We start from the raw sequence: 25,194 nt of genomic DNA on the forward strand, positions 1-25,194 counted from the left end.
CCTCAGGAGCTCACCTAGTCCAACCCCTGGCTCAAAGCAGGACCAATCCCCAATTTTTGTCCCAGATCCCTAAATGGCCCCCTCAAGGATTGAACTCGATCTATAGGCAGGAGTTTCCCCTCCGAGGTGGGGGCATGGCAGGGCAGATCCCACATCCTGGGGCCCACTGTCCCATCATCGGGTGGGTGGGACGGGGAAGTGGCCGGCACAGGACACCGGAGAGCCACGGCTGGGAATCTGCCGGGGCACTGCAGCTGTGAGCCACACCCGGGGAACAAGGCTTAGATCCCACCTCCTCCAAACCCAGCTCCCCCCCACCAGGCTCTGCTGCTGGAGCTAAGGATGGAGCTCCCCGGGATGCCAGGAGTAGGCCTTGTATCCTCCCTCTGTCTGACCAGCCACTGGGTTAAAGCCAGCAGGGCCCATCCTGACCCAGATCAGATGGCCCCGCAGCGGAGGTATGCAGCCCCTGCCTTGTGGGTGAGGTAGAAGGCAGCACCACGCCTCGTTGCTGCAGTTTTGCTGCCGTGGCAATGAGACGCTGTCGCCATGGTTTCATTTTATTCCATTAAATACAGCAGGGGCAGGTGAAATTTCTGGAAGCTCTTCCACACACCCGCCCCCATGTCTGAGGCTCTGGAGTACGGCACACGAATAGAGTGGGGGTTGGTCGCAGGCTTGCCCATTGCTTGTCTGAGCTACTGCAGGAGGGAGGACACCAGGCGAGATAAGCTAATCGACCTGGTCCAGCAGGAGACAGGGATAAAGTGGCGACCAGCCCCCAACACTTTGGGTTGGATTCTCCTCCCACTCAACTCTATAAGCCTTGCACTTACACAGGCAGCACCCCACACCTCTGTGGGTTCAAATCCCATCAAATTCAAAGGCAACACATACAAGAAAATCAATGCTTTTTTAATACCACATACAGTTTACCTGTGGAACTCGCTGCCAAAAGGTGTCACCGAGGCCAAGAGCCACAGTCCATTCAAAACAGGTGGACACACATCAGGGGTCCGTTTCCCCATCTCTGCACTTGAGGCAAGGATGGCGGGAGGTGGATTTAAGCTCCAGTGCACTCTCTAGGCCCTGCCTGGCCCTATTCTCTGTCAGAGATCATCCCTGAGGTCTCCAACTGCTGCTCCACGTCCTAAGGGCCCGATAGCTACAGCACAGTGGATTCCGGCTCCACACTCTTTCTATAGGCCTGGGGGGAGGAGCAGAGAATAGCCACAGCACAGTGCTCTCTGGCCATGCCCCGATCCACCCCCTATGGGCCCTGGTGTGGGGGTGGAGAATAGCCACAGCACAGTGCTCTCTGGCCGTGCCCCAATCCACCCCCTATGGGCCCTGGTGTGGGGGTGGAGAAAAGCCACAGCACAGTGCTCTCTGGCCGTGCCCCGATCCACCCCCTATGGGCCCTGGTGTGGGGGTGGAGAATAGCCACAGTGCAGTGTTCTCTGGCTGTGCCCTGAGTCTCCTCTACACAGGAGGTTGAGAGCAGGGCCCTTATGCCATCTCAGGCCCAAGGAGACATGCCTCTGCACTGACCCCAGCTGGACATCCCCATAGTCTCGGCAACAGCTGTGGGCCACAGTGGACTCATACACGCCCACGTCGTTTGTCCATGGGCACTCCAGGGGGGCACCGTGCCCTGCGGAAAGGATACCAGGTGGTGTGGGTCCGCTGGTCCTGCAGGCCCTGTGCACCATGCCCCACCCTCAGCACCCCCTTCCCTCCATCCCTAGTGGTTCAGTGGCTGCCCCCTGCCCAAGGCAGGGAAAGTCTGAAGGAGTCCACAACCCGGCTCCTTTCTCCTGGCCCCTGGGCCAGCAGGTGGGAAGGGCCCCGAGTTTGATTTTAGCAACAGCTCTCCAAGATCTTGTTGTCCCCAGGCTCCCTGGCACCGGTGAGCAGCTCCTTGCCCCCTAGCCTGCCCGCTGGCTGTGTCTGGACCGGGATGTAGCAGTAGGATTTACTGCCCATGGTACCGGCGTAGGGGAGGCGCTGCTGCTGGGAGCCACCCATGGAGTTCTCCGAGCTGCAGTTGGAGTCTGCCTCGGCCTCCCTCTTCCCTGGGTGGCTGGGGCGCCGAGGGCAGCCCACCTCAGAGGCCTTGCCATGCTGGCAGCAGCAGGACGGCCCGTGGCTGCAGCTGTGGCCATGCTTCTCCAGCAGGTCCGCGCTCAGCTGGCACCTCTGCCACTTCCTCCTGATCTCAGACTGGACCTGGAGCAGGGCAGAAAAAAGGAGGCAGGAGCGGGGGTCAGTTGATGCCCAGGGGACAGAATGAGACCCTTGGTTCATGAGGGACAGGGGGAGGCCATAGCAGTGCAAGAGGCTTCACACAAACCAGTGTGAAGTTAAATGATGGTGTGATATTGATATCCCACTGTGTCTTGTAAATGGAGAGAAAGTGAGCTGTATGCAAAGAAAGGGGTTCGCTATCAATGGCCAGATCCCAGCTGGGGTCATAGAATCATGGAATCTCAGGGTTGGAAGGGACCTCAGGAGGTATCTAGTCCAACCTCCTCCTCAAAGCAGGACCAATCCCAACTAAATCATCCCAGCCAGGGCTATGTCAAGCCGGCCTTAAAAACCTCTAAGGAAGGAGATTCCACCACCTCCCTAGGTAACCCATTCCAGTGCTTCACCACCCTCCCAGTGAAATAGTTTTTTCCTAATATCCAACCGAAACCTCCCCCACTGCAACTTGAGACCATTGCTCCTCGTTGTGTCATCTGCCACCACTGAAAACAGCCTAGATGCATCCTCTTTGAAACCCCCTTTCAGGTAACTGAAAGCAACTATCAAATCCCCCCTCATTCTTCTCTTCCGCAGACTAAACAATCTCAGTTCCCTCAGCTTCTCCTCATGAATCATGTGCTCCAGCCCCCTAATCATTTTTGTTGCCCTCTGCAGGACTCTTTCCAATTTTTTCACCTCCTTCTTGTAGTGTGGGGCCCAAAACTGGACACAGTACTCCAGATGAGGCCTCACCAATGCCATATAGAGGGGAACGATCACGCCCCTCGATCTGCTGGCAATGCTCCTACTTATACAGCCCAAAATGCTGTTAGCCTTCTTGGCAACAAGGGCACACTGGTGACTCATATCCAGCTTCTTGTCCACTGTAACCCCTAGGTCCTTTTCTGCAGAACTGCTGCCGAGCCGCTCGGTCCCTAGTCTGTAGCGGTGCATGGGATTCTTCCGTCCTAAGTATAGGACTCTGCACTGGTCCTTGTTGAACCTCATCAGATTCCTTTTGGCCCAAACCTCCAATTTGTCTAGGGCCCTCTGTATCCTATCCCTACCCTCCAGCGTATCTACCTCTCCTCCCAGTTTAGTGTCATCTGCAAACTTGCTGAGGGTGCAATCCATGATATCCTCCAGATCATTAATGAAGATATTGAACAAAACTGGCCCCAGGACCGACCCTTGGGGCACTCCGCTTGATACCGGCTGCCAACTAGACATGGAGCCATTGATCGCTACCCGTTGAACCCAATGATCTAGCCAGCTTTCTATCCACCTTATAGTCCATTCATCCAGCCCATACTTCTTTAACTTGCTGACAAGAATACTGCGGGAGACCGTATCAAAAGCTTTGCTAAAGTCAAGTCAATGGGCCGTAACTCCATTGGAGTCAATGGGGCCAGATCCCAGCTGGTGTCAATGGACCATAGATCCATTGGAGTCAATGGGCCAGATCCCCCGCTGGTGTCAATTGGCCATAGCTCCATTGGAGTCACTGGGGCCAGATCCCAGCTGGTGTAAATGAGCAGAGCTCCCTTGAAGTTCACCAGAGCTCTGCTTATTTACACCAGCGGAGGATCTGGATGGAATAGATCCACTTTAGCCCTGCAAAGGGGTCATCACTGAGACCATCAGCCCCTCCACCCACCATAAATAATAATGCATCAGCTGCTGTGCAATACCTTGCCTCCACTCCCTAGCCCAGCTCTGCTGCCAGCTCCCTGTGGCATGCCTGCACCTCGTGATCCCTCACCCGCCAGTCTCTGGGAAGGGCGCTGTCCCCCACCCTTTCACCCAGGAGCCAGCACTGTGGCGTATGAAGGGTTAAGGGGAATCAGAAACGGCTTAGCCCCTGTTGGGGTGTGTTGGGGGGAACCTACCTCCTTGTTGACAAAGCAGTAGAGGATGCTCACCAGAAGACCCTGCAAGACAAGAGCAGATAAAGGCAGGGCTGGGCCCAGCTCTCCTGGGACACACAAGGGGTGGAGAGGTGGGGTGTGGCTGCCTTTGGGGAGACTCCATGCCCAGATGGGATCCCATGGCTGCTTAGCGTGGAACTGCCCTCGGCCGGCTCCCTACTCAGCTGGCAGCACTGCGCCCCGCAGGCCTCTGGGTGCCATGGGGCGGGGCTGACCCTATAGTGCCCCACATGGCTTGAGTGGGGGATGCTGGGGACACATCTCTGGCTAAGGGCCTCAGGCTAAGGGGGGCACCTGCAAACAATCCCCAAAGCTGAAGCCCAGCTGCTGCGTAGGGCATCCTGTGCCCTCACCGCTGTGCCTCTGGGGCAGGGTGGCCCTGGCACCCCTCTTCCCCAGACCCCACCCCACCAGCCCTGGGGGTCCCCGTCTCTGCTCCCTACCTGGAAGGAGCTGAGGAGGAGCTCAAAGAAGAGCTTGACATAGCGCAGCGTGCCCTGGGCCTGCTCCTCCATCACCAGAGCAAACACCACCTCATGGATGCCCAGCAGCGGAATCAGGGTCAGCGTCGACTTGGCCAACCTGGGAGAGAGCAATAGGGAAGCGGGGGAGGGAGGATGAATTGCCCCCCTGCCAAGCCCCAGAGCCATCCCCCGGGGACAATGCCAAGGGAACCAGCCGCAGGGTGTGGGTCTTCCCCAGCGGGGCTGGGATCCTAGCCTGGCGTCTTCCCAGCCCCCCAGGTGGCAGGGCCAGTTCTCAGACCACGCAGTGCAGGGCACCCAGCTGATACTCCTGGTTCCCACGGTGTCATGGGACAGCCCCTGGGGGATGGACCAGGCTTTCTGTGTCTTGGCCATGAGATCGAACTTCCAGCAGCCCAGCGCCCCCTGCTGAACCCCCACCTGTCTCCCTGCAGCCCAGCGCCCCCTGCTGAACCCCTGCCCTGCTCCCTGCAGCCCAGCGCCCCCTGCTGAACCCCCGCCCGGCTCCCTGCAGCCCAGCACCTCCTGCTGAGCCGCCGCCTGGCTCCCTGCAGCCCAGCGCCCCCTGCTGAACCCCCGCCCTGCTCCCTGCATCCCAGCGCCCCCTACTGAACCCCCGCCCGGCTCCCTGCAGCCCAGCGCCTCCTGCTGAGCCCTCGCCCTGCTCCCCGCAGCCCAGCGCCCCCTGCTGAACCCCCGCCCGGCTCCCCGCAGCCCAGCGCCCCCTGCTGAACCCCCGCCCGGCTCCCCGCAGCCCAGCGCCCCCTGCTGAACCCCCACCTGTCTCCCTGCAGCCCAGCGCCCCCTGCTGAACCCCTGCCCTGCTCCCTGCAGCCCAGCGCCCCCTGCTGAACCCCCGCCCGGCTCCCTGCAGCCCAGCACCTCCTGCTGAGCCGCCGCCTGGCTCCCTGCAGCCCAGCGCCCCCTGCTGAACCCCCGCCCTGCTCCCTGCATCCCAGCGCCCCCTACTGAACCCCCGCCCGGCTCCCTGCAGCCCAGCGCCTCCTGCTGAGCCCTCGCCCTGCTCCCCGCAGCCCAGCGCCCCCTGCTGAACCCCCGCCCGGCTCCCCGCAGCCCAGCGCCCCCTGCTGAACCCCCGCCCGGCTCCCCGCAGCCCAGCGCCCCCTGCTGAGCCCCCACCCTGCTCCCCGCAGCCCAGTGCCCCCTGCTGAACCCCCGCCCTGCTCCCCGCAGCCCAGCGCCCCCTGCTGAACCCCCGCCCTGCTCCCCGCAGCCCAGTGCCCCCTGCTGAGCCCCCCGCCCTGCTCCCCGCAGCCCAGCGCCCCCTGCTGAGCCCCCCGCCCTGCTCCCTGCAACCCAGCGCCCCCTACTGAGCCCCCGCCTGGCTCCCTGCAGCCCAGCGCCCCCTGCTGAACCCCTGCCCTGCTCCCTGCAACCCAGTGCCCCCTGCTGAGCCCCCGCCCTGCTCCCTGCAGGCCAGCGCCCCCTACTGAGCCCCCACCCCCTCCCTGCTACAGCACCCCCTACTGAGCCCCCACCCCCTCCCTGCTACAGCGCCCCCTACTGAGCCCCTGCCCTGCTCCCTGCTACAGCGCCCCCTGCTGAACCCCCACCCCCTCCCTGCTACAGCACCCCCTGCTGAGCCCCTGCCCCCTCTCTGCTACAGCGTCCCCTGCTGAGCCCCTGCCCCCTCCCTGCAGCCCAGCGCCCCCCAGCACCACACTGGGGCATAGGGTCAGCACTGACTATGAAGGCAGAGCACCCTGTACTGAGCTCCTGTCTCACTCCCTGCAGCACAGCGTCCCCTAGTGCCCCTCTGGTGCCAGCACTGACTGCCAGGGAAGGGTGCTGTGACACTCCGTACCTCCCAGCTGGAACCCCCATATTCACCACTGTGAGATGATTATGATGTGTTTTGTGCAATGCCTTGTGAGGTATCATTTTAAAAGCATCTCCCGGCTGGAGCCTGCACCTCACACTCCCTCCTGCACCCCAACCCCCTGCCCCAGGTCAGAATCCCCTCTTGCACCAAACTTCCTCCCAGAACCCGCACCCCTCACCCTCTCTTGCACCACAACACTCTGCCCCAGCCTAGAGCCCCCTCCTGCACCCAAACTCCCACCCAGAAAGAAACTAATATAAAAGCTGTTCTAAGGTAAGAAATAGGCTATTTTGAATTAACTTAACTATATTCTACATGTTTTAAGACTGAAATGTAATCACAGAACGGCTTTATGTTAATTAAAAGGCAAGTTTAGTATAGCGTTAATAGCCTCGATGCCATAATTGTGACCATTTTGTTTTAAATTAGGAAAAGGACTTGTATACAGGGGCCCACAGGAGAGTTAATCCGGCCCTGACACCAGTGGTTCTCAACGAGGGGCACATGTACCCCTGGGGGCACGCAGAGCTTTCCAGGGGGTACATCAACTCATCTAGATGTTTGCCTAGTTTTACAACAGGCTACATAAAAAGCGCTAGCAAAGTCAGTACCAACTAAAATTTCATACAGATGATGGACTTGTTTCTACTGCTCTATGTACTACACACTGAAATGTAAGTACAATATTTATATTCCAATGGATTTATTTGATAATTGTATGGTAAAAATGAGAAAGTCAGCGATTTGTCAGTATTAATGTGCTGTGACACTTCTGTATTTTTAGGTCTGAATTTGTAAGCAAGCAGCTTTTAAGTGAGGTGAAACTTGGAGTACACAAGACCAATCAGACTCCTGAAAGGGGTATAAAGTCTGGAAAGGTTGAGAACCACTGATGTACTCAGTGGAGACTGTCTAACCCCAATGTCACAGAAGGGATAGCTGGAAGAAAGTATAAAAGAGGGACAGTGACATCATCACTTGGCCTCTTCCTCCCCTCCCCCCATCTCAACACCTGGAAGATCATCTGGAAGACAAAGACTTTGAACTGGGGAGATTGGTCCCAGGCTGGAAGGGAACCCAGTATTTGTATTGAGGAGCTGTGAACTGCCTATAACATCTGTTAGGATTGAATCAAGAGACACTGATTCAAATCCTGCGTAGTTTGTTAAAGTTCGAATTTAGACTGCGTTTCTATTTTTATTTCTTAGGTAACCAACTTGGATCTCTCTGCCTGCTACCTATAATCATTTAAAAAAAGAAAAGGAGTACTTGTGGCTCCTTAGAGACTAACAAATTTATTAGAGCATAAGCTTTCGTGAGCTACAGCTAGCTCACGAAAGCTTATGCTCTAATAAATTTGTTAGTCTCTAAGGTGCCACAAGTACTCCTTTTCTTTTTGCGAATACAGACTAACACGGCTGCTACTCTGAAACCTATAATCATTTAAAATCTGTCTTTCTATAGTTAAAAAATCTGTTTTATATTTTACCTAGAACAGTGTGCTTTCGGTTGAAGTGCTTGGGGAATCTCAGCTCAGATTACAAAGGCTGGTGCTTGGCCACTTTCCTCTGACCAAGTGGCAAACTAATTAATGAGTTTGCACTGTCCAAGGGCGTCTTGAGCTGGTATATTTCTAGAGTGCCAGGTTGGGGTGACTGGTTGGTGCCTCTCTCTGTAGGATTCATGAGTGACGCAGGGAGCATTCATGCAGTTTGGTTGGGTGTAGGCTCCACAGGCTGGTGGCTGAGTGATCTCGATGCCTTGAGGGGTTTTGCTGTTTGCCACTGGCATAGCTTTGTGTGACAGTGCTGGGTGGAGAGTTAAGGGGGCACCACGGTCCCACAGTTCCAGGTTGTACCTGGGGATCCCATCCCAAGTGTCCCCTTCTGAGCCCCCACCCCACCCTCCAGCACAGCGCCTCCTAATGCCCCACTGGAACCCGGGGGTCAGTACTGACTGCGAGGGGAGAGTGACCCCGAGTGAGCCCCCACCCCACCTTGTAGCACAGTGCCCCCTAGTGCCCCACTGGGATATTGAGGCCAGCACTGACTGCTGGAGAAGAGTGTCCCTAGTGAGCCCTTACCCTGTTCCCTGGATTTGTCCCACTGGAAGTGGTACCACCACACTTAGCTTGCCAAATCTAAGAGCCAGAGTCAATGCTGCTGCAGGGAGCCAGGGCACCCAGCTGGGGGCGCCGCAAGGGGTAGCCCCTGCCTACCTGAACTTGTAGTCCGTGTAGCGCATCTGGTGAGCCCGGAGTTTGGAGACCAGGATCTTAATGATGCGGACAAATATGACAAAATTAACCTGGGGGAGAGAGCGTAAGTTACCCACGGGGAAGTCAGGGGGCACCACTCCCCACTAGTACCCTCTGCCCTGGGGATGAGCTGGGAGCCCCTGAAGCAGGGCTGGTGTTTACATAGGGGAGGGACAGTGGTTCTTTATACATGGGGAGGAGAAAGCATCACCCCGCAGGTGCCAGCGTTCCCACCCCGCTCCGCACAGCGCCGTGTGCTGGGCAAGACCAGGACTGGAGTAGCCGGGAGATCCCCGCACAGCCAGAACCCTCGCCTTGCGCCCCACAGCGCCCCCTTCTGGGTGAGACTGGGAATGGAGAAGCCAGAAGTTCCCCCCACAGCACCCCCTGCTGGGCGAGACCAGGACTGGAGTAGCTGCCTCTTGGCTGTCTGAAGGGCAGTGGGTGTTTGTAACTCACCAGGATGGCCAGCAGGATGGGGCAGCGGATAATCCACCAATAGGCCATGTTATCATTTCTCTCCCAGCACCTGGAAAACCAACTCACATCAAACTGGCTGGGAGGGAGGAACCCGCACAGCCAGGTAGGGTGGTGACAGGACTTAGCAGCTTTCCAAGTGGCACCAATCTTCTCTCTCCCCCTGTGAGCACAGTTCTGTCTGTGACCCAGATCCGCTGAGGGCCGGCCTTTGCTCCCCGCCAGTGCCACAGAATTTAAGGACAGAAAGGGCCATCAGATCATCCGGCCTGAGCTCCTGTGAGCACTAAACCCCACCCAGCTGCCCCCGCCCCAAGCCCGACAACCTCCGTTAGATCAAAGTATTACAGCCCCCAGGAGACTAAATGCCCATGGGCCACCGGCAGAGAATAGCAGGGACCAATGGGCATGGGGGCCCTGCCAATGTCAGGGGACTGATTGGGCAATCCATGCCCCATGCTGCCCAGGAAGGGGAAAAAGTCCCCCAAGGCCACAGCCAGTCTGACCTGGGGGCAAATTCCTTCCACACCCCAAATCCGACCCTGATCAAGAACCAGCCAGCCAAGCACCTGAGAGGGAATTCTCAGCGTCGCCCTGAGCCACCCAGTCCAGGGTCCCATCTCCAGCTGTGTACATGATGCTTCAGAGGAAGGAGACTAAAAAACCCCAAATCCAGAATACACCGGAGGGAGGGGGGAAATCAGGTGGCTGGAGCCAGTGGTTCTCAACCAGGCTTCAGGGGGTCCGCCAAGCATGGTCGGCGTTTGACTCATTCAGACCCGGGGCAGAAAGCCGAAGTCCTGCCATGCAGGACTGCAAGAAAAAGGTTGAGGACCCCTGGCTGGAGCACGTAAGAGCCTCGGACCTGTTACTCGCGCTGGCTAGCAGAATTAGCCTGTTATCTGAGACACCAGAGATGGCTGGGTCAAGCCCTACAAACGATGCTCACGCGTGGATCTGGGGTCGCAAAGCGCTGTGAATGCAGCGAGGTCACACGCACACGTTTACATGGGTGTGAAGCGGGGTGGTGAAACCGGTGTCCGTCTCGGGCTGGAGTCACTCAGGGTGTTTCAGTCGACATGGGGTTTTGGACAAGAAGTGACTTTTCCATGAAAATGGAAACATTTGTTTTTAGCCAATTTCCCCCCTCGTGTTTTTGGCAACTGAAGGCTGAGAAATTTTGGCTGAAATCCTCAACTCGTTCCTTTTTTAAACATCAGGGTTTGGATTTTCAACGAAAACCTGGACGTTTTTGAAGAAAACAAAAACCGGATTTTTAAACTTTCCCCCTCAAAATGTTTCCTGGCACCAAACCCCTCGTTTCCTGCCCTACTCCCCGGAGACCCCTCTGACAAGGTCACCCCAAGTTTGAGGATTTCCAAGCACTTTCTTTCTGTGCTGGACCCCGGCTGGAGAGATTTCGCTGGCCGGACTTACTGGTTGTTTTCATAGAGGTATCTGATGATCACCCAGGGAATGACAAAGAGGATGGGGGTTCCTAGATGGACAGACAGATGCAGCAGTTAGGGTTTTGTTCTCCAGCTCCACCCGCAAGATTTCCCCCTGTGTATAGTGTCATGCACTCTAGGATTTTCCCTCTCCTCTCCGGTGGGCGCATCTCTGCCACTGGTGCGAGTGCTAGTGGTAGTGGAGACAGGACTCCGGCGCGTTACCCACCGGGATGCCTAGACCTGCTGTGAAACACCACAGAAGTTGTGGGTGGAGCCCCAGCTGCCCTTCGCAGTGGAGCAGAGCCAGGCTGGGGCAAGCATCTAAAGGGGATTCTTTCAGGGGGCTGCCAGATGCAGACATACCCTGGGGTCCTTTCCAGCTCCCAGCCTGCACTGCCTAGGGCAGTGGTGGGCAACCTGCAGCCCATGGGCCACTTGCGACCCATCAGGGTCATCCACTGGCGGGCTGTGAGACAGTTGTTTACATTGACCGTCTGCAGGTGCGGCCGCCCGCAGAGCCCAGTGGCTGCGGTTTGCTGTTCCCGGCCAACGGGAGCTGTGGAAAGCAACGCAGGCTGGCCGCCACTGGCCTAGGGTCATCAGAGGGGTCTTCCTATGTCCCGGCCAGCACTGCAGTACCTCCATCATGCCCCTTCCCGGCCATGCCCGCGCAGCCCCACTCACCCCATCCGACAAGCAGGTAGCCCACAAAGCAGCTCTCCTCCGAGATGGCCATCAGCACAAGCAGGTTGTGGAGGTAGAGCCCTTCCACCAATAGCCAGTAGTAGTTGGCTCCCACGCAGTATTGAGTCAGGACCTGAGCCAGGCGGCAGCCGGCGGCAGCCTGAGCCCCCGGGGAAGCGGGGAGAAGAGGAGAGAGAGGGAGGGAGAGATGGGAATGCTGGAGGGTGGCGGATGGAGGAGCCCCATCAGGTCACAGCCAGCCCTTTCTCTGGGGAGGCAACTCCCCTGCCCCACAGATTTTCGAGTCAGGAAGCTTTGCCCAGAATCCAGCCCCAGTTTCCCTATACTGCCTTTCATCCCATCGCTCTGAGTAATTCCCCTTCCTCTGTGGGGGGGACACCCTACGGATACATAGGTGGATCCCTCCCACCCCTGGATTTCCTCGCTGATCCCACGCCTAACCCCACTGCCCACGGTACCTGTTGGGAGTGGATCAGCCTGGGGCCAAGTCCCTAGCTGGTGTAAACGGGCCAGAGCTCCTCTGGGGCTGGATCACAGCTGATGCGGCTCCAGGAATTTCAATGCTGATTTAAGCCAGCTGGGATATGCCCCATACTGCCTAGCTGCTGATCTTGGGGGTCCCCGGGCTTTCACTCCCAATGTATGGGGTGCTCCCTGCAGTGCCCTGCTTGGAGGTAGGGATTCCCCCTGCCCCGCCTCCCCAGGGTCAGAAAGGGGCTCAGCCCTCAGCCCAGCTGGCTGGATCTTCCCCCTCTGGGAGTGAAGCTGCTGGAGCCATGCCCAGGGCCGGGCAGTACCTGGTCTCCGAGGAGATGGAAGAGCTCCCCCTCGTGCTGCAGGTCCTTGGAGAAGCGCACGCGGAGCAGGGCGTCCCGGGTGAGGATGGAGACGGCCCGCAGCATGAACGAGAGGAAGAGGTTCACGTGGATGTAGTTGCGGGTACACCTCAGCTTCCTGCAGAGGGGGTGGGACCATCAGTCAGGGGGATGGGGGGCTGCCTAGGGCTGCATGGGCAGCACTGAAACGAATCAGCTGTGGCCGTCTACACCGAGCGCCTGCAAGCGTCACCGGGCACCGACCCCGGGCTGGGCCCTTACGCCGAGAGAGACGTGCAGCAAGCCCTCGAGGGAGATGTGCACAAGCACTGAGCCAGCGCACGAAGACAGCTGGACTGTACAGCGCCGGGCTCTGTGCATCACGTAACCCAGTGCTGGGGCCCTGGCCATGACACTGACTAACCAGGAGTGAAACTGGCCAATGCCAGAAACGGACAGCCCAGTAACTAAAAATCAAGAGGAGCTGTCCAGGCCTGATCCCAGTCTCGCTCACTCTGGTTTTATAGTGGGTAACTCTGCAGGCCCAGCTCCATGCGCCCCATCCACACGGAGCAAACCAAGAGCAAATGGAGGAGTGACTCCTCCAGTAAAGGGAGGGTCAGACTGGGGAGTGGCACCCCATCGGGCCCAATCCAGGATCAGGCCCTTCATTACTAAAGGAAACTTGCTTTTTTAAGAGACAGACAGTACAGATAAAACCCAACGGGTCTGTACCCTGCCCCGCGACCTGGGTGCAAATCCCGAGTGACCTCAGTGCCTGGCCATCTGCACTTCCCCAAGAGCCACTGACATCAGGATCTGGACCATGAACTCCATCATGCCCACTGGCTCTGCAGTACCTGAAAGCCAGGAGCAGCACCAGGGCGAGCAGCAGAGAGACCAGCGAGAGGGAGTAGCCCACAGTGTACATGAGCCGGAACTGCTCCAGGAGCCGCACCTGCTTCTGCAAAGAGACACAGCGGAGGGTCAGCTCCGGGCTCCTTGCCCCTTCCTTTGACCCCTCCCTCCGCCCCACCCCGGCCACTCGGAGCATTTACAGGGGAGGGCGCCCCCAGCTGGGACAATCAGGGACTGGCACGGGCATTGATCTGCAAACTGAGAGCGGGGCCCCAGCTGCTGGCTCCTTCCGTCCAGCGGCGCATCCAGCCAACAGATCCCTCCGGCGCTGGAGGGACGGAGCCAGCAGGAGCTCGGAGGGAATCTGGCTCAGGAGGGAGCTGGAGCCTGAGTGGGAGCAGCAGGAGAGAAAGCTGCGTAGCTGGGGAGCTGGGACTGGAGGGCTGAAAGCCAGGCTGGGAAGCAGCCTGTGGCTGGCAGGGGCACTGACCTGGAAGGGGTGGTCTGTACTGAGATCCTCGCACTGCGAGTGGTCCCTCCAGGGCAGCCCCGACTCGTCCGTCACCCACTGGCCAGCCGGGCCGCAGAGCCGCATCACGAACCCGCCACGAACTGCCGGGGAGGAGACCAGAGGGAGCCAAGTCGCAGGCAGGGCGGGTCAGCCACAGCCACACCACCACCGCCCACAGAGGTCCCCCGCCCTGCCCTTAAAGTGGCCCCCGCGGCCTCCGTCATGGGGGTGTGGGGACGCAAAGGTTAACGTCACCGTCCCCTGCGTGGGCCTGAGCTCGGAGCTGACACCTGCAGGCCTGGCCCTCTGCAAGGCAGCCCCAGGCCCCTACCCTGGAGCCCCACCAGCATGTAGCTAAGATCAGAATCGGGCCCCATAGCTCAGGGACGGCTTCCACCCAGGGAGTGGGTCCCAGCAGGGCGGGCCAAGGGGGTGGGCGGGGAAGGGGGTGTGGCTGGAAGGAGCCCCGGAGGAAGGGATATTTACCGTGGTGATGCCAGGGCAGGTACCACGGGCAGGGCACCATGGCGGTGGTGTTGGGCAGCGTGTCCCTCCAGCAGGCGTACATGTCGAAGGTCCGGTTACACACCAGGCCTGGGAGGGGACGAAGATAAGAGGCTGTTTAAAACCCTCGCACGTCACAGAGCCGGGCAAACGCCAAGCACGGAGGCACACATGTGCAAATCACATTCACGCATGTGTGACCCACGCACGGCAAGCAGGCCTAAACGACCACAGACATGGGCAAGTCACGCCATAGGCGCCAACTCCGGGGGTGCTCCGGGGCTCAAGCACCCACAGAAAAAAACAGGGGTCAGCACCCACCAGCCACAGTGGCTCTGCCCTGGGAGCTGGCCATTGATCAGCTGTTCAGCAGGCACAGGGGCTGGCCGCGAAGCAGCAAGTAGCTGGCGGGAGACACTCAGGTTGGGGGGCAGAAAGGTGCGAGTGGCGGGCGGGGGGACCTCCGGGAAAGGGGCAGAGCAGGGGCGGGAAGAGGTGGAGTGAGAGGGGGTCATGGAGGAAGAGGCCAAGTGAGGGCGGGGCCTCAGGGCGGAGTGGGGGCAAAGCACCCACTGGGAAAAACCACAGTCAGTGCCTGTGAGTCACGCGCACATATGCAAGCCACACACACAAACTCACCTACACAAATATGTGCAAATCATGTGCACGTGTGCAACTCACACACACACAAATTTCCCTCTGCAAACACAGACGTGCAAATCACATGCACATGTGCAAACCACACATGCACAAACTCGCCTCTGCAAACACAGACATACACAAATCACACACATGCATAGAAACGCGCTTGCACAGCCACCCCCTATCCAGGCAGCTCCCCCATGCCCATGCCAACCACACGCATGCCCACGCAAAAGAAGACACACACATAGACACGACATTCAGGCATACATATGAGCCACACCAACACGCTATCCCATGGAAGCACACACAATGTGGGTTCGCAAACATGGCAGCACGTGCCGAGAGGAGGGGCTGGGATGCACGAGCGAGCACCGGGTGCACTCATGAGACCCACTGGCCCCACCCCAGCCCGAGCCCAGAAGGAACAACCCACTCCTCTCACCTGCGGGATACGGCTCCTCGGCCATGCTGCGCTCACAGTCCTGCTGGTACTGCCTCCAGGCCGCAAACGTATCCTTGGCTGACTTCTCTGAGGAGCTCGCCTGCAACGGGATGGGTGTCAGGGCAAAGCGCTTGGGGCGCAGCCGGGTCCCTGTTCCCCTGACTAGACTGCAGCCCCAGGGCTCACGTGGGGGAAAATACAACTTCCTGGATACTCCAGTCCCAGCCTCTCCCAGCAGGGGGCACTGTGGGGAGCAGGACTGGAGCTGGCGGTGGGGGGAGCTCCTGGCTACTCCAGCCTCAGTCTCACCCTGTATGGGGAGCTGTGGGGAGTGGGGCAGGAGCTGGCTGTGGGGCCGCCACTCCCAGCTGCAGTGCAGCTACTGCAGGGGATGGTATTGCACTGAGATGGAATAATGGGGGTCTGAGGTGCCATCTGGGGGGGCACTGAGCTGAGTGCCAGCCGTTGGCGGGGGACACTGGGGCACAGTCTCACCTCCACTGTTTCCTGGAGCGATGCAAGCAGCAGGAAGAGAGTAAGAGGCTTCCACATGCTTCGGCTGCAGTGCAGACATGAGGCCAGCGAGCGGCATCCGGCTCAGGGATCCTGCAGGCGCTGGTAGTTGTCTCTGTCCCTCTCCAGCGGAGCTGGGGTGCACCCGGGGAGAGGCGCCCTAGGGAGAAGCAACCCGGATGGATTGGCAATGGGGCTCCCTGCTGGTCTCAGCTGCAGAGCAGAGGCCAGGGCACCTGTTCCTTGTCCCCCTCTCCAACAGATCCCCCATCGGAAAAGCCATGAGCTCTGCCCTCCCAGCCCTCAAGCAGAGGGATCTGATGCCACAGGGATGGACACAGATAGATCCCACCCTCATGCAAGGCTCTCACCCCCCCCTGCTTCCCCCCGCCCTCCTGAGCAGGACCTGGTTCCCGTGAGAACCTGCAGGCAGCAGCAGCTGGTGGGAAGGGACTATATATAGGGCACATTAGACGTGTCGTCCTGCTGTAATCCAGGGCCCTGACCGAGTGAGCCGGGTTCGGGTGGGTGGGACGTTCAGCAGGGAGCCCGGGATAAATACAGCGCCTGAGACCTGACAGTGGGAGGAAGCTCCCCGGAGGGAGGGAGATCGGGGCGGGGAAGTGTCTCCAGTACACTGTCCACAGACAGGCCTGGGGGCAGGGGAGCAGGCCGCTTCTACGGGGGGGCAACAATAAGAGGTTTTCCTCCCAAACAGTCTATAGGATTTCCGGGGACCATCCCGATATAAGGGGTTTTGTCTTATATAGGCAACTATACCCCCCCTCCTCCACAAAAAAAGTGTCCTGATTTTTCACATTTGCTATCTGGTCACCCTAATAAGGTTCCTGAGATGCAGCCACCTCTGGGGTGGGGCACAGCAACTGCTCAACCGCTGTCCTGCAGCCCAGTTGAGGACAGGATGTCTCCTGTCTCCTGCTGAAACTGCAGGAGGCTGGAATTTCATTACGCATCCGCACCCTTCTCGGAATAGCTGCATTTCCTGGTGCTGGGGAAGCTCACACCAATTGGGAGGTGTCGATGGGCCATTGACCCCCAGCCCCCAGTGCTGCTCCCCTCCGCTGCCCCGACAAGAGACCAGAGGCTCTTTGCCACAGAGTGACTGGTGTTGACATAACCATGGTTCCCATGGTGCTTGGGGGGCCCTGGGGCCTCGGAGCGGGAAGCCGCTCTCTCCCCCCAGCTCCCTGTGGGGGGACGCAGGCCTAAAGAAAGAGCCAGCCCCAGCCTGGCATCACTGTCCCCGACCAACCCTCCCTTCTGCCCCCCCACCACATGGGCCAGAAGCTCCCTCAGCTCCCAAGCCGATGAGCCCATCCCAGTCCTGAGTTCGCCAGACCTCAGGCGAGGTCCGTGCTTCCCCGTGCAAACCCTTCCCTGGCTTCTTCGCACTCCCAAGGCATTGTTAGCCTGCGGGGGCTGGCCTGGGGGGGTAGATCCAGGGGAACATCTCCTTCTAGGCCACTTGTCTGTCTTCTTCCCTAGTACTGGGGGACGGGGCCAGTGGTTGGAACTGGGAGTCAGGACTCCTGGGTTCTTTCCCAGGCTCTGAGAGGGGTCTAATTAATTGGGTAGCAAATTCCCACTGGCCTTGTCCTGTAACAACCCCGCCTCTTGACAAAGGCCTGGAAATAATGCTAGAAAAATGAATCCCAGAGGAAATCCAGACAGTGTCAAACCCACAAGTGTGGGGGGTATGTGTGTGTGGAGATTTGAACCCTCACCCTTCAGCAGCCAAGGCACAATCCCCTACAGCCTGAGTGAGGGTTGCTGCCTGGCCAGCTTTGCCTAGCCCTTTTTGGGGGTAGCTGCGCTGGGAAATTGGTACGGTGCCCAGTGCCAGCTGGACGAGCTCAGAACCACCCCAGACACCCTGGGGCTTTACACCTCAAAGGAGGTGGCCCTCGCAGAGCTGACACCCCTCCAGCTCTGGGTCAGCAGCCGGTGTTGCCCTGGCTGAGGGCTGGGAAGCCAGGGTATTACTCAGGCGGACTCCCCCAGCAGGTTCTGCCCCACGGTTACCAGGTCCCCCCACCCTGGGCACGCTGCCTGGGGCTGACACCCCCTGCGGAAGAGAAGCAGCTCCCCAAGTGGTTGGGATGTCACCCTCTGGTGGCGGGGAGCCTGTACCGAGACAGAGGGCGGAAGCTCTGGTACGGTGGTTTTGAAACTTTTTTCATTTGCGGGCCCCTAAATATTTTGAATGGAGGTGCGGTCCCCTTTGGAAATCTTAGACACAGGGTGTGAGGACCCCAGGTTGAAAACCACTGTTCTAAAGGGATCAGATGCCCTAGGGGGTGGGAAAACCAAAGACCCTCTGTGCCCCACGCATGTGACCACAGTGTCTGGCCCCTGCTAGTCCTTCTGGTGCAGACACCAGGATATATCACTATGGCTGGGGAAGGGAATGACACATCCTGGGGCTTGGCCGGGAGAGGCCCTGTGTGTCCCTGTCTGAGATTCAGGACACACAGGGAGCGGAGCATCACAGCTGGCCTTGGACTTTGCTCCCGGGATAGGCTGGTGAGATGCAGCGGGTGGGTGGGACTGCCTGGGATTGGCAGACCCGGGGGACCCCGCCCTGCCCAGAATGCCCATGGAGAAAGCAGCAAAGGTTGCTGGAGACCTGGTGGTGAGGGAACTGGCCCCGCTTGGGCTGACAGTGGGGTTTGAACCTGCAACCCCCTGTGCTGAACACCCCTGCAGCAGAACTGAAGAGCCAAGCCCCGGAGTGGGCTGCTGGATCTGACCCAGAAACAGTGCAGCAGCCACAAGTGGGGAGGCAAAGACCCTCTTCCCCTAGTGTGGGCCACTCCAACCCGCCCCCCAGTGTCTGCCCTGTGGAAACCCGGAGTCAGGGCAGCCCTGGGATGCCTGGCCCAGGTGCTGGCTGTTGGGGATGCTGGGTCGGCAGCGGGGAGAATACCCAGAGCAGTGGCTATATGGCTGCTTCTCTTTGGAACCAAGGACCGGGGGGCTCGAGTCTGGTAAGAACCAGCCCCAGACCCTGGGCCCCTGTGGAGGGTCATTCAGACAAGCAGAAGGAGTCGTGACCCATGGAGGCCGGCGGGGGGCAGGGGGCGTCCCTGGACAATGGCCCATGACACGAGCACCATGCGCACAGCAAAGAAACTCCTGTCTCCTCTTGCCCTATGGCACTTTGCGAGCCCCTCTCCACTGGGGATCCCAAAGCACTTTGCAAAGGTTAAGGGCACCCCAGGGAGTCAAATGGGGATAAACTGACCAGGAATAATGGAGGCTGGAAAGGAGATGGGTTCTAACCATCAGAGGAGGGAGGGTCTGGGACAGCCTCCTCATAGCAGTAGCAGGGGGCAAACTCCTAACCTAGCTTGGAGATGGCTCTTGATCAGTCTCCAACTTGGACTCTATGACACGGCTCCCCAGAGTCCCAATGGCTGGATCTCCTGAGGGCTGTCAGCGTCTTGGGGAATTTCATCAATTATCATTATCCCTGTTGTACAGCCGGAGATACCGAGGCACAAAGAGGGCATGTGGTTTACTGTGGTCCCACGGCCTCTGAGTATCAGCGCTGGGATTAGCCTCTGGACTGTCCTGACTGCCAGGGAAGTGATCTAACCACAGGCCCCACTGCCCCATGCTTCAGCAAGGAGTAGCAGAAAGTGCTTGGGTGAAAAGGGATCAATGAGAGTTGAGCAAAGGGGTCCCGGTGAGCACGCCCCAGGTCAGAACCCGCCAGCAAAGCCAGCCAGCTGATGGCTCTATGTCGATGGGCTTTGCTTCAACATGTAACCTATGTACACCCCCAGATACTACAAACAGACAGCAGGGTATGTATGGGGATGGAGAGATTGATAGGTATATATGATGGATGGATGGACAGAGGTGTATGGGGATGGATGGATGGATAAATGGATGGGTGCATATGAAGATAGATGGACAGGTATATAAGGGGATGGGTGGATGGATAGATAGATGTGTAAGGTGATGGATGGATGGATGGATGGATGGATGGATGTGTATGGGATGGATGGACAGGTACATATGGGAATGGATGCATGGATGGATGGATGGATGTGTATGGGGATGGATGGATAAATGGATGGGTGTATATGGAGATGGATGGACAGGTAGATCTGGGGATGGATGGGTAGAGGTGTATGGGGATAGATGAATAAATGGATGGGTGTACAGGGAGATGGATGGACAGATAGATGTATAAGGAGATGGATGGACAGGTCCATGTGGGGATGGTGGATGGATGGATGGATGGTTGTATAAGGAGATGGATGGAACTCCTAATGCCCAATCCTGTGCTTTAACCCCTAGACATTACTTCTCTTAGGCCCCCACCATTGAGGAGGTGGCAGTGGAGGAAATCAGCCGCAGGAACAGCATGGAGCCAGCCATGCAAACCAGCTGCTCCATGTTCCCGTCTAATCAATTACCTGCCAGCTCCCTGGACACTGTGCAATAATATTTACTTGGCTAAAAGCCACCAGGGAAGCTAAAAAAAAAATCAATGTTAACTTCTCAGCGTCTCCCAGCATCTGGCCACTCACATCAGAGAGAGCCGAGCTGAAGCGGGGTACGAGGGGGGGGGGGGGGGATGAGGGGCTGGGAACCCAGAAGAGAGAGAGACCAATTCCCCCTCACCCTAACCTCCAGCTCCTTCTAAAGGATCAGAGCCATCAATCTCCGAGGGAGGAATCCTGCCCAGTCCCCTCCCCTGGGAAACAAGGGAGTGCTCGGGCCAGAGTCTACTCCAGCCCTTAGAGTCCCTCTCACACCAAGGCCTGGGAGTGGAAGTCTCCTCCCCCTTCCCCATTCCGTATGTGAAGATCCCCAGCTCCCAGCCAAATCACGCAGCCATGTGTTGGAGGTGAAGGATTGGCAATATGGTCTGGGGGGACAGGGCACTGCACGGAGAGTCAGGACTCCTGGGTTCTACTCCAGGAGGGGAGTGGGGACTAGTGATCAGAGCAGCGGGGGCTGGGTGCCAGGACACCTGAGTTCTGTTCCCAGCTCTAAGGGGGGCTTCTGCTCTGGTCTCAGTCTCTTTCATACACATGACTCATTGCCTGAACCCTGGCCAGCCCAGCTTTGCCTCCCATGTTGGCCCCTTGGCAGAGCCGTGTTCTGCGGCTACCGTTCTCCTCATTTATAAACTAAATAAAAAGATTCTGATTTGATTAAAAAGCCCAGCTGCAATTGGGAATGGGAGCCAAGCGCTGAACAGTCCCCCGCCCAGCCTCATTATGGGCCCCCATCCTCATTATGCTAATGGATGGCAAGGGCCAGGAAACTGAGCAGGGGCTTGATTCTGCTCTGGGCCCGATTCTGGTATAAAGCCAGAGAAACTCCATTGACTACAAGGTAAAGGCTTTATTCTAGTCTCTCTTGCAGGGTCTGAGCCCCTTTCCTGGCATTTGGGTGTGTGCCAGGATCTGGGGGCCCCTGCCCCTCTGGAGGGGTATGACCCCACATGCCTACCCCATGAGCTGGGATAGTCAGGTTTTGGCAGTGAATTCTAATCTGTTTTAATCCCACCCGGTGGCCAGCACTTGGCAGCGGTGCCTGGTTGACAGCCCCAGAGAAGGCCAGGCTCATCCACGAGGCAAGCTTTCCACACCTGTGCCCCCCAGGCCCTGCCAGCATGCCTCCTCATGGCACACAGTTGGGGTCCAGATGGGGACGCTGGGTTTGGAGAGCCTCCATCCCCCATTCTTCAACCCTCCCCACCCCCTCAGTTCCCCCAACCCCTCATAAATGGCAGCTCCCTTTTCTGGAAGTGCACCCCTTTAAACTAAACATCAACGGGGCCCAACCCAGATCTCATTGCCCTGCAGTAGCATGGCTTGTGTCAAGGGAGCGATTGTGGACTGGAGCCACGAGAAGCTGATGGAAGAGTTCATCTCCACCCTGGGGACAGCCACCATTCAAAACTTGATTAAGCCCCATGTGAAATGAGATCAGCATCTGAACTGACCTCCCCCATACACAGAGATGAGAATCCGGGTGGCCCCTGCTAGAAAGGGGGATCCAGATCCAAACTGATCATGGACAGAGACCAGAATCTGGATTGATCCCTGTGTACACAGACCAGGGTCCAGAGAGCCTTGTCTGGAAACAGGGATCCGGATCCAAACTGACCCATACAGAGACCAAAATCCGGACTGATCCCTGTGTACACAGACCAGAATCCAGATTGATCTCTGAGTACAGAGACCAGAGTCCGGATTGATCCCTGTGAACACAGACCAGATATCTGATGCCCTCTGCTGGAAATGGGGATCAAGATCCAAACTGACCCATACACAAGAGACCAGAATCCCGATTGATCCCTGGGACACGGACCGGACCCCCTAGTGTGACCTAGTATCTCTGAGGTCCCTGGGCTGGATTTAGCTGTGCTAAAGAGACCGGGTGGGAACGCAGACAGCCCGAGCCCTGCTAACCCCCTAGAGCCCTGCAGAAGCGATCCCGCTGCCCGGGCCCAACCCAGCGCCCCACGAACTCCCCAGCGCCCCCCGGCCTCGGCGACCCCCGAATCCACAGCCCCCCGGGTCCCCAGCGCCCCCGAATTCCCCAGCGCCCCCGGCTCCTCGGCGACACACCCCCCCCCCCGAAATCCACCCCCCCCCCCCCCCCCCCAGACCCCCGGGGCCCCAGCGCCCCCCGAACTCCCCAGCGCCCCCCGGCTCCTCGGCACCCCGGGGCACGCAGCCCTTACCTGTGCGCTCCTGCCAAGCGCCGCCTTGCGCCCGCCGCCTCCATCCCCAAGCCCCGCTGCCCCAAGCGCGCAGCGAAGTTTAAAGGGGCGCTCTCCCCCGCCCGGCTGGAGCTGGCAGCGCCTGGGTGACTGGGGAAGGGGCGGGGGTGGATTGATGCAAGAGCGTTGCGGGGGGGACACCCTGGAGTTCGCCGGGATCCCGCTCTCTCCCTCCCCGCGGCAGCTCAATAGCACGTCCCGCCAGAGCCCCGGCACCTCCCCAAGCCACCTCGCCCAGGGCGCACGGTGGGGACCAGTCGCGCCGAGCCGGTGCCCGGGGGAGGGGGTGGCGCAGGGGCGCTCATTGGGCAGTGCAAGTGCCAGTCTCGGAGGTGAAGTCAATTTATATTAACCCTTGCAAGGGCGGAGGGGGTTTGTGTCAAAGAAAGAAAGAAAGAAAGAAAGAAAGAAAGAAAGAAAGAAAGAAAGAAAAAAGAGAAAGAAAGAAAGATGTTGCCAGTACTAGACAGATGCTGTTGTTGCATCTTTTCCATAGGCACCTTGCAGTTTCACAGCGGGGGGCTGGTATGCGGAAACCGAAGCACGCTGCTCAGAAATAAGGTGCCCAGGGTTCCACCGGGAAGCGGAGCTGGGAATGCCCTCCAGGAGTTGTGACTCTCAGCCTGTGGCCCATCCCCTGGACCCTTTACTGCTGGGTCACAAAGCCCTTAGTGCGCAACTGACTTATGCCAAGATCACAGGTTTCAGAGTAGCAGCCGTGTTAGTCTGTATTCGCAAAAAGAAAAGGAGTACTTGTGGCACCTTAGAGACTAACAAATTTATTAGAGCATAAGCTTTCGTGAGCTACAGCTCACTTCATCGGATGCATTTCCAATGAAGTGAGCTGTAGCTCACGAAAGCTTATGCTCTAATAAATTTGTTAGTCTCTAAGGTGCCACAAGTATGCCAAGATCAGTGGCCGAAGCCACGCAGTATTTTCCCCAGGAACTGAATTGGGGGTGGGGGTCGAATTTACAGGGGGGTGAGGGCCGAGGAGGAGTGGGACCGTGAGGGCGAAGATGGGCTGTATGGCACCACAGTAAAAACTGAAAAATGTTTCACGACCATTTTGTTAGATCTAACTCATATTTTAAAATCACCACACAAATGAAAGTTGGCTACTCAAGCCTTCTCTGGAGCACTCTCTCTACATCCTTCTTGGTTTCGGGTGGTAATTTTGCACAGCTCTGTTAATGAAATTCTCGAATGCAGTGTGTTCATCTTTGGTGGCTTCTCCTTCCATTCCTTCAATTGATATGCTCATTAGTTCATTCACTTGATCAGGCAGAAGGCGACTTCTCTCAGAACACAAAATTCTATTCAGTGATGGAAAAAGAGCATTCAACTGTAGCTGTATGACTAGGAATAGCAAGAGATGAATTCCTACTTCTTTCATCCCAGGAAATGTAGCACAAAGATCGAATTGAGCCACCAGTGATAAAGAAGAAGTTGAAGTCAAATCTTCATTCACTCATCATAGGATATTCCACTCTGTGTTCAAATTCTCTATTCTGTCCTCAGCACATGGCAGCCCCATTGCTGGTAGTGCCTCACTCCACTCCACTGTCCATATTTTATAAGACAGGGATCTGTAAAAGCGAGTTAGAGGTTGAGTAGAATCCAGAAGTTGCTGTTGTAGATTTGTAAGAATCAAGTCTGTTGTGTTTTTTCAGCTGGCTTAACAAACACTTCTTGTCCTCTTCACTTAAGGAGTCAATATAAGTGCCTTCATTAGTCAACTTCTGGATGGAAGTCTTTGCTTCTTCCAGTATGTTGTCAATGGATCACTCTCTGATTGATCCAAATGCGGATTCTATTACTGGACAGAGATCTGCTATTGTAGTAGCAGATGCCTGGGTGGCGTTGTTTAAACCAAGTGGTTTCAACAGTAGACTTACAAGAGAGAGAATGGTGATAGTCTTCTCTGAACGTAGTAGCAAAAGTAGCCCACCAGTCTCATGACTTAGATCTGTCCCATCTTGGTAGATACTTTCCAAAGCCAGTAGTAATGGTTGCAGTAATTTTTAAGACAACATCCAAGGATCAGTCATGAGAAAGCCAGCAGGTTTTCTCTGGTTGGATTAATTTAAACTTCAAACCCAGAGCATCTTCTATTTCTTCCAAGACGTTCAGTCCTTTTAGACTTCTGTTGAAAAAAAAAGGGTAATGAAGACATTACATTTATGGCTTTTTAAATGTATTTTGAAGATTCTGCAGCTCATATTAGTGCTTGTTGAGTAGATCATAGAATCGCAGGACTGGAAGGGACCTCAAGAGGTCATCTAGTCCAGTCCCCTGCACTCATGGCAAGAATAAGTATTATACAGACCATCCCTGACAGGTGGTTGTTTGACCTGCTCTTCAAAATCTCCAATGATGGAGATTCCACAACCTCCCTAGGCAATTTATTCCAGTGCTTAACCACCCTGACAGTTAGGAAGTTTTTCCTAATGTTCAACCTAAACCACCCTTGCTGCAATTTAAGCTCATTGCTTCTTGTCCTAGCCTCAGAGGTTAAGAACAATTCTCCCTCCTCCTTGTAACAGCCTACCCCGATTCTTTCCATTTTTCCTTGTATGTCATGTATTCTAGACCTTTAATTATTTTTGTTGCTCTCCTCTGGACTCTCTCCAATTTGTCCACATCTTTCATGAAGTGTGGCACCCAGAGCTGGACACAATACTCAAGCTGAAGCTGGAGTAGAGTGGAAGAATTACTTCTCGTGTCTTGCTTACAACACT

At 57.2% G+C, this 25,194-nt stretch overlaps 1 protein-coding gene across 1 annotated transcript; it reads right to left on the minus strand.

The window, feature by feature from the left end:
- Positions 1 to 897: 897 nt before the first annotated feature.
- On the minus strand, positions 898 to 23,139 carry GIPR (gastric inhibitory polypeptide receptor). The gene is made up of 14 exons (XM_038381719.2): positions 22,415 to 23,139; positions 15,664 to 15,841; positions 15,169 to 15,268; positions 14,064 to 14,171; positions 13,557 to 13,678; positions 13,069 to 13,172; positions 12,191 to 12,347; positions 11,373 to 11,532; positions 10,675 to 10,735; positions 9,220 to 9,289; positions 8,722 to 8,810; positions 4,619 to 4,757; positions 4,137 to 4,178; positions 898 to 2,229 (listed from the first exon to the last, which is right to left on the minus strand). The coding sequence occupies exons 2-14, from the start codon at positions 15,718 to 15,720 to the stop codon at positions 1,861 to 1,863; spliced, it is 1,578 nt and encodes a 525-aa protein (XP_038237647.1). The 5' UTR covers positions 15,721 to 15,841; positions 22,415 to 23,139; the 3' UTR covers positions 898 to 1,860.
- Positions 23,140 to 25,194: the final 2,055 nt, after the last annotated feature.

This window comes from Dermochelys coriacea, chromosome 23 (genome assembly GCF_009764565.3).
Source record: "Dermochelys coriacea isolate rDerCor1 chromosome 23, rDerCor1.pri.v4, whole genome shotgun sequence".
In the NCBI taxonomy this organism is placed as follows: Eukaryota; Metazoa; Chordata; order Testudines; family Dermochelyidae; genus Dermochelys; species Dermochelys coriacea.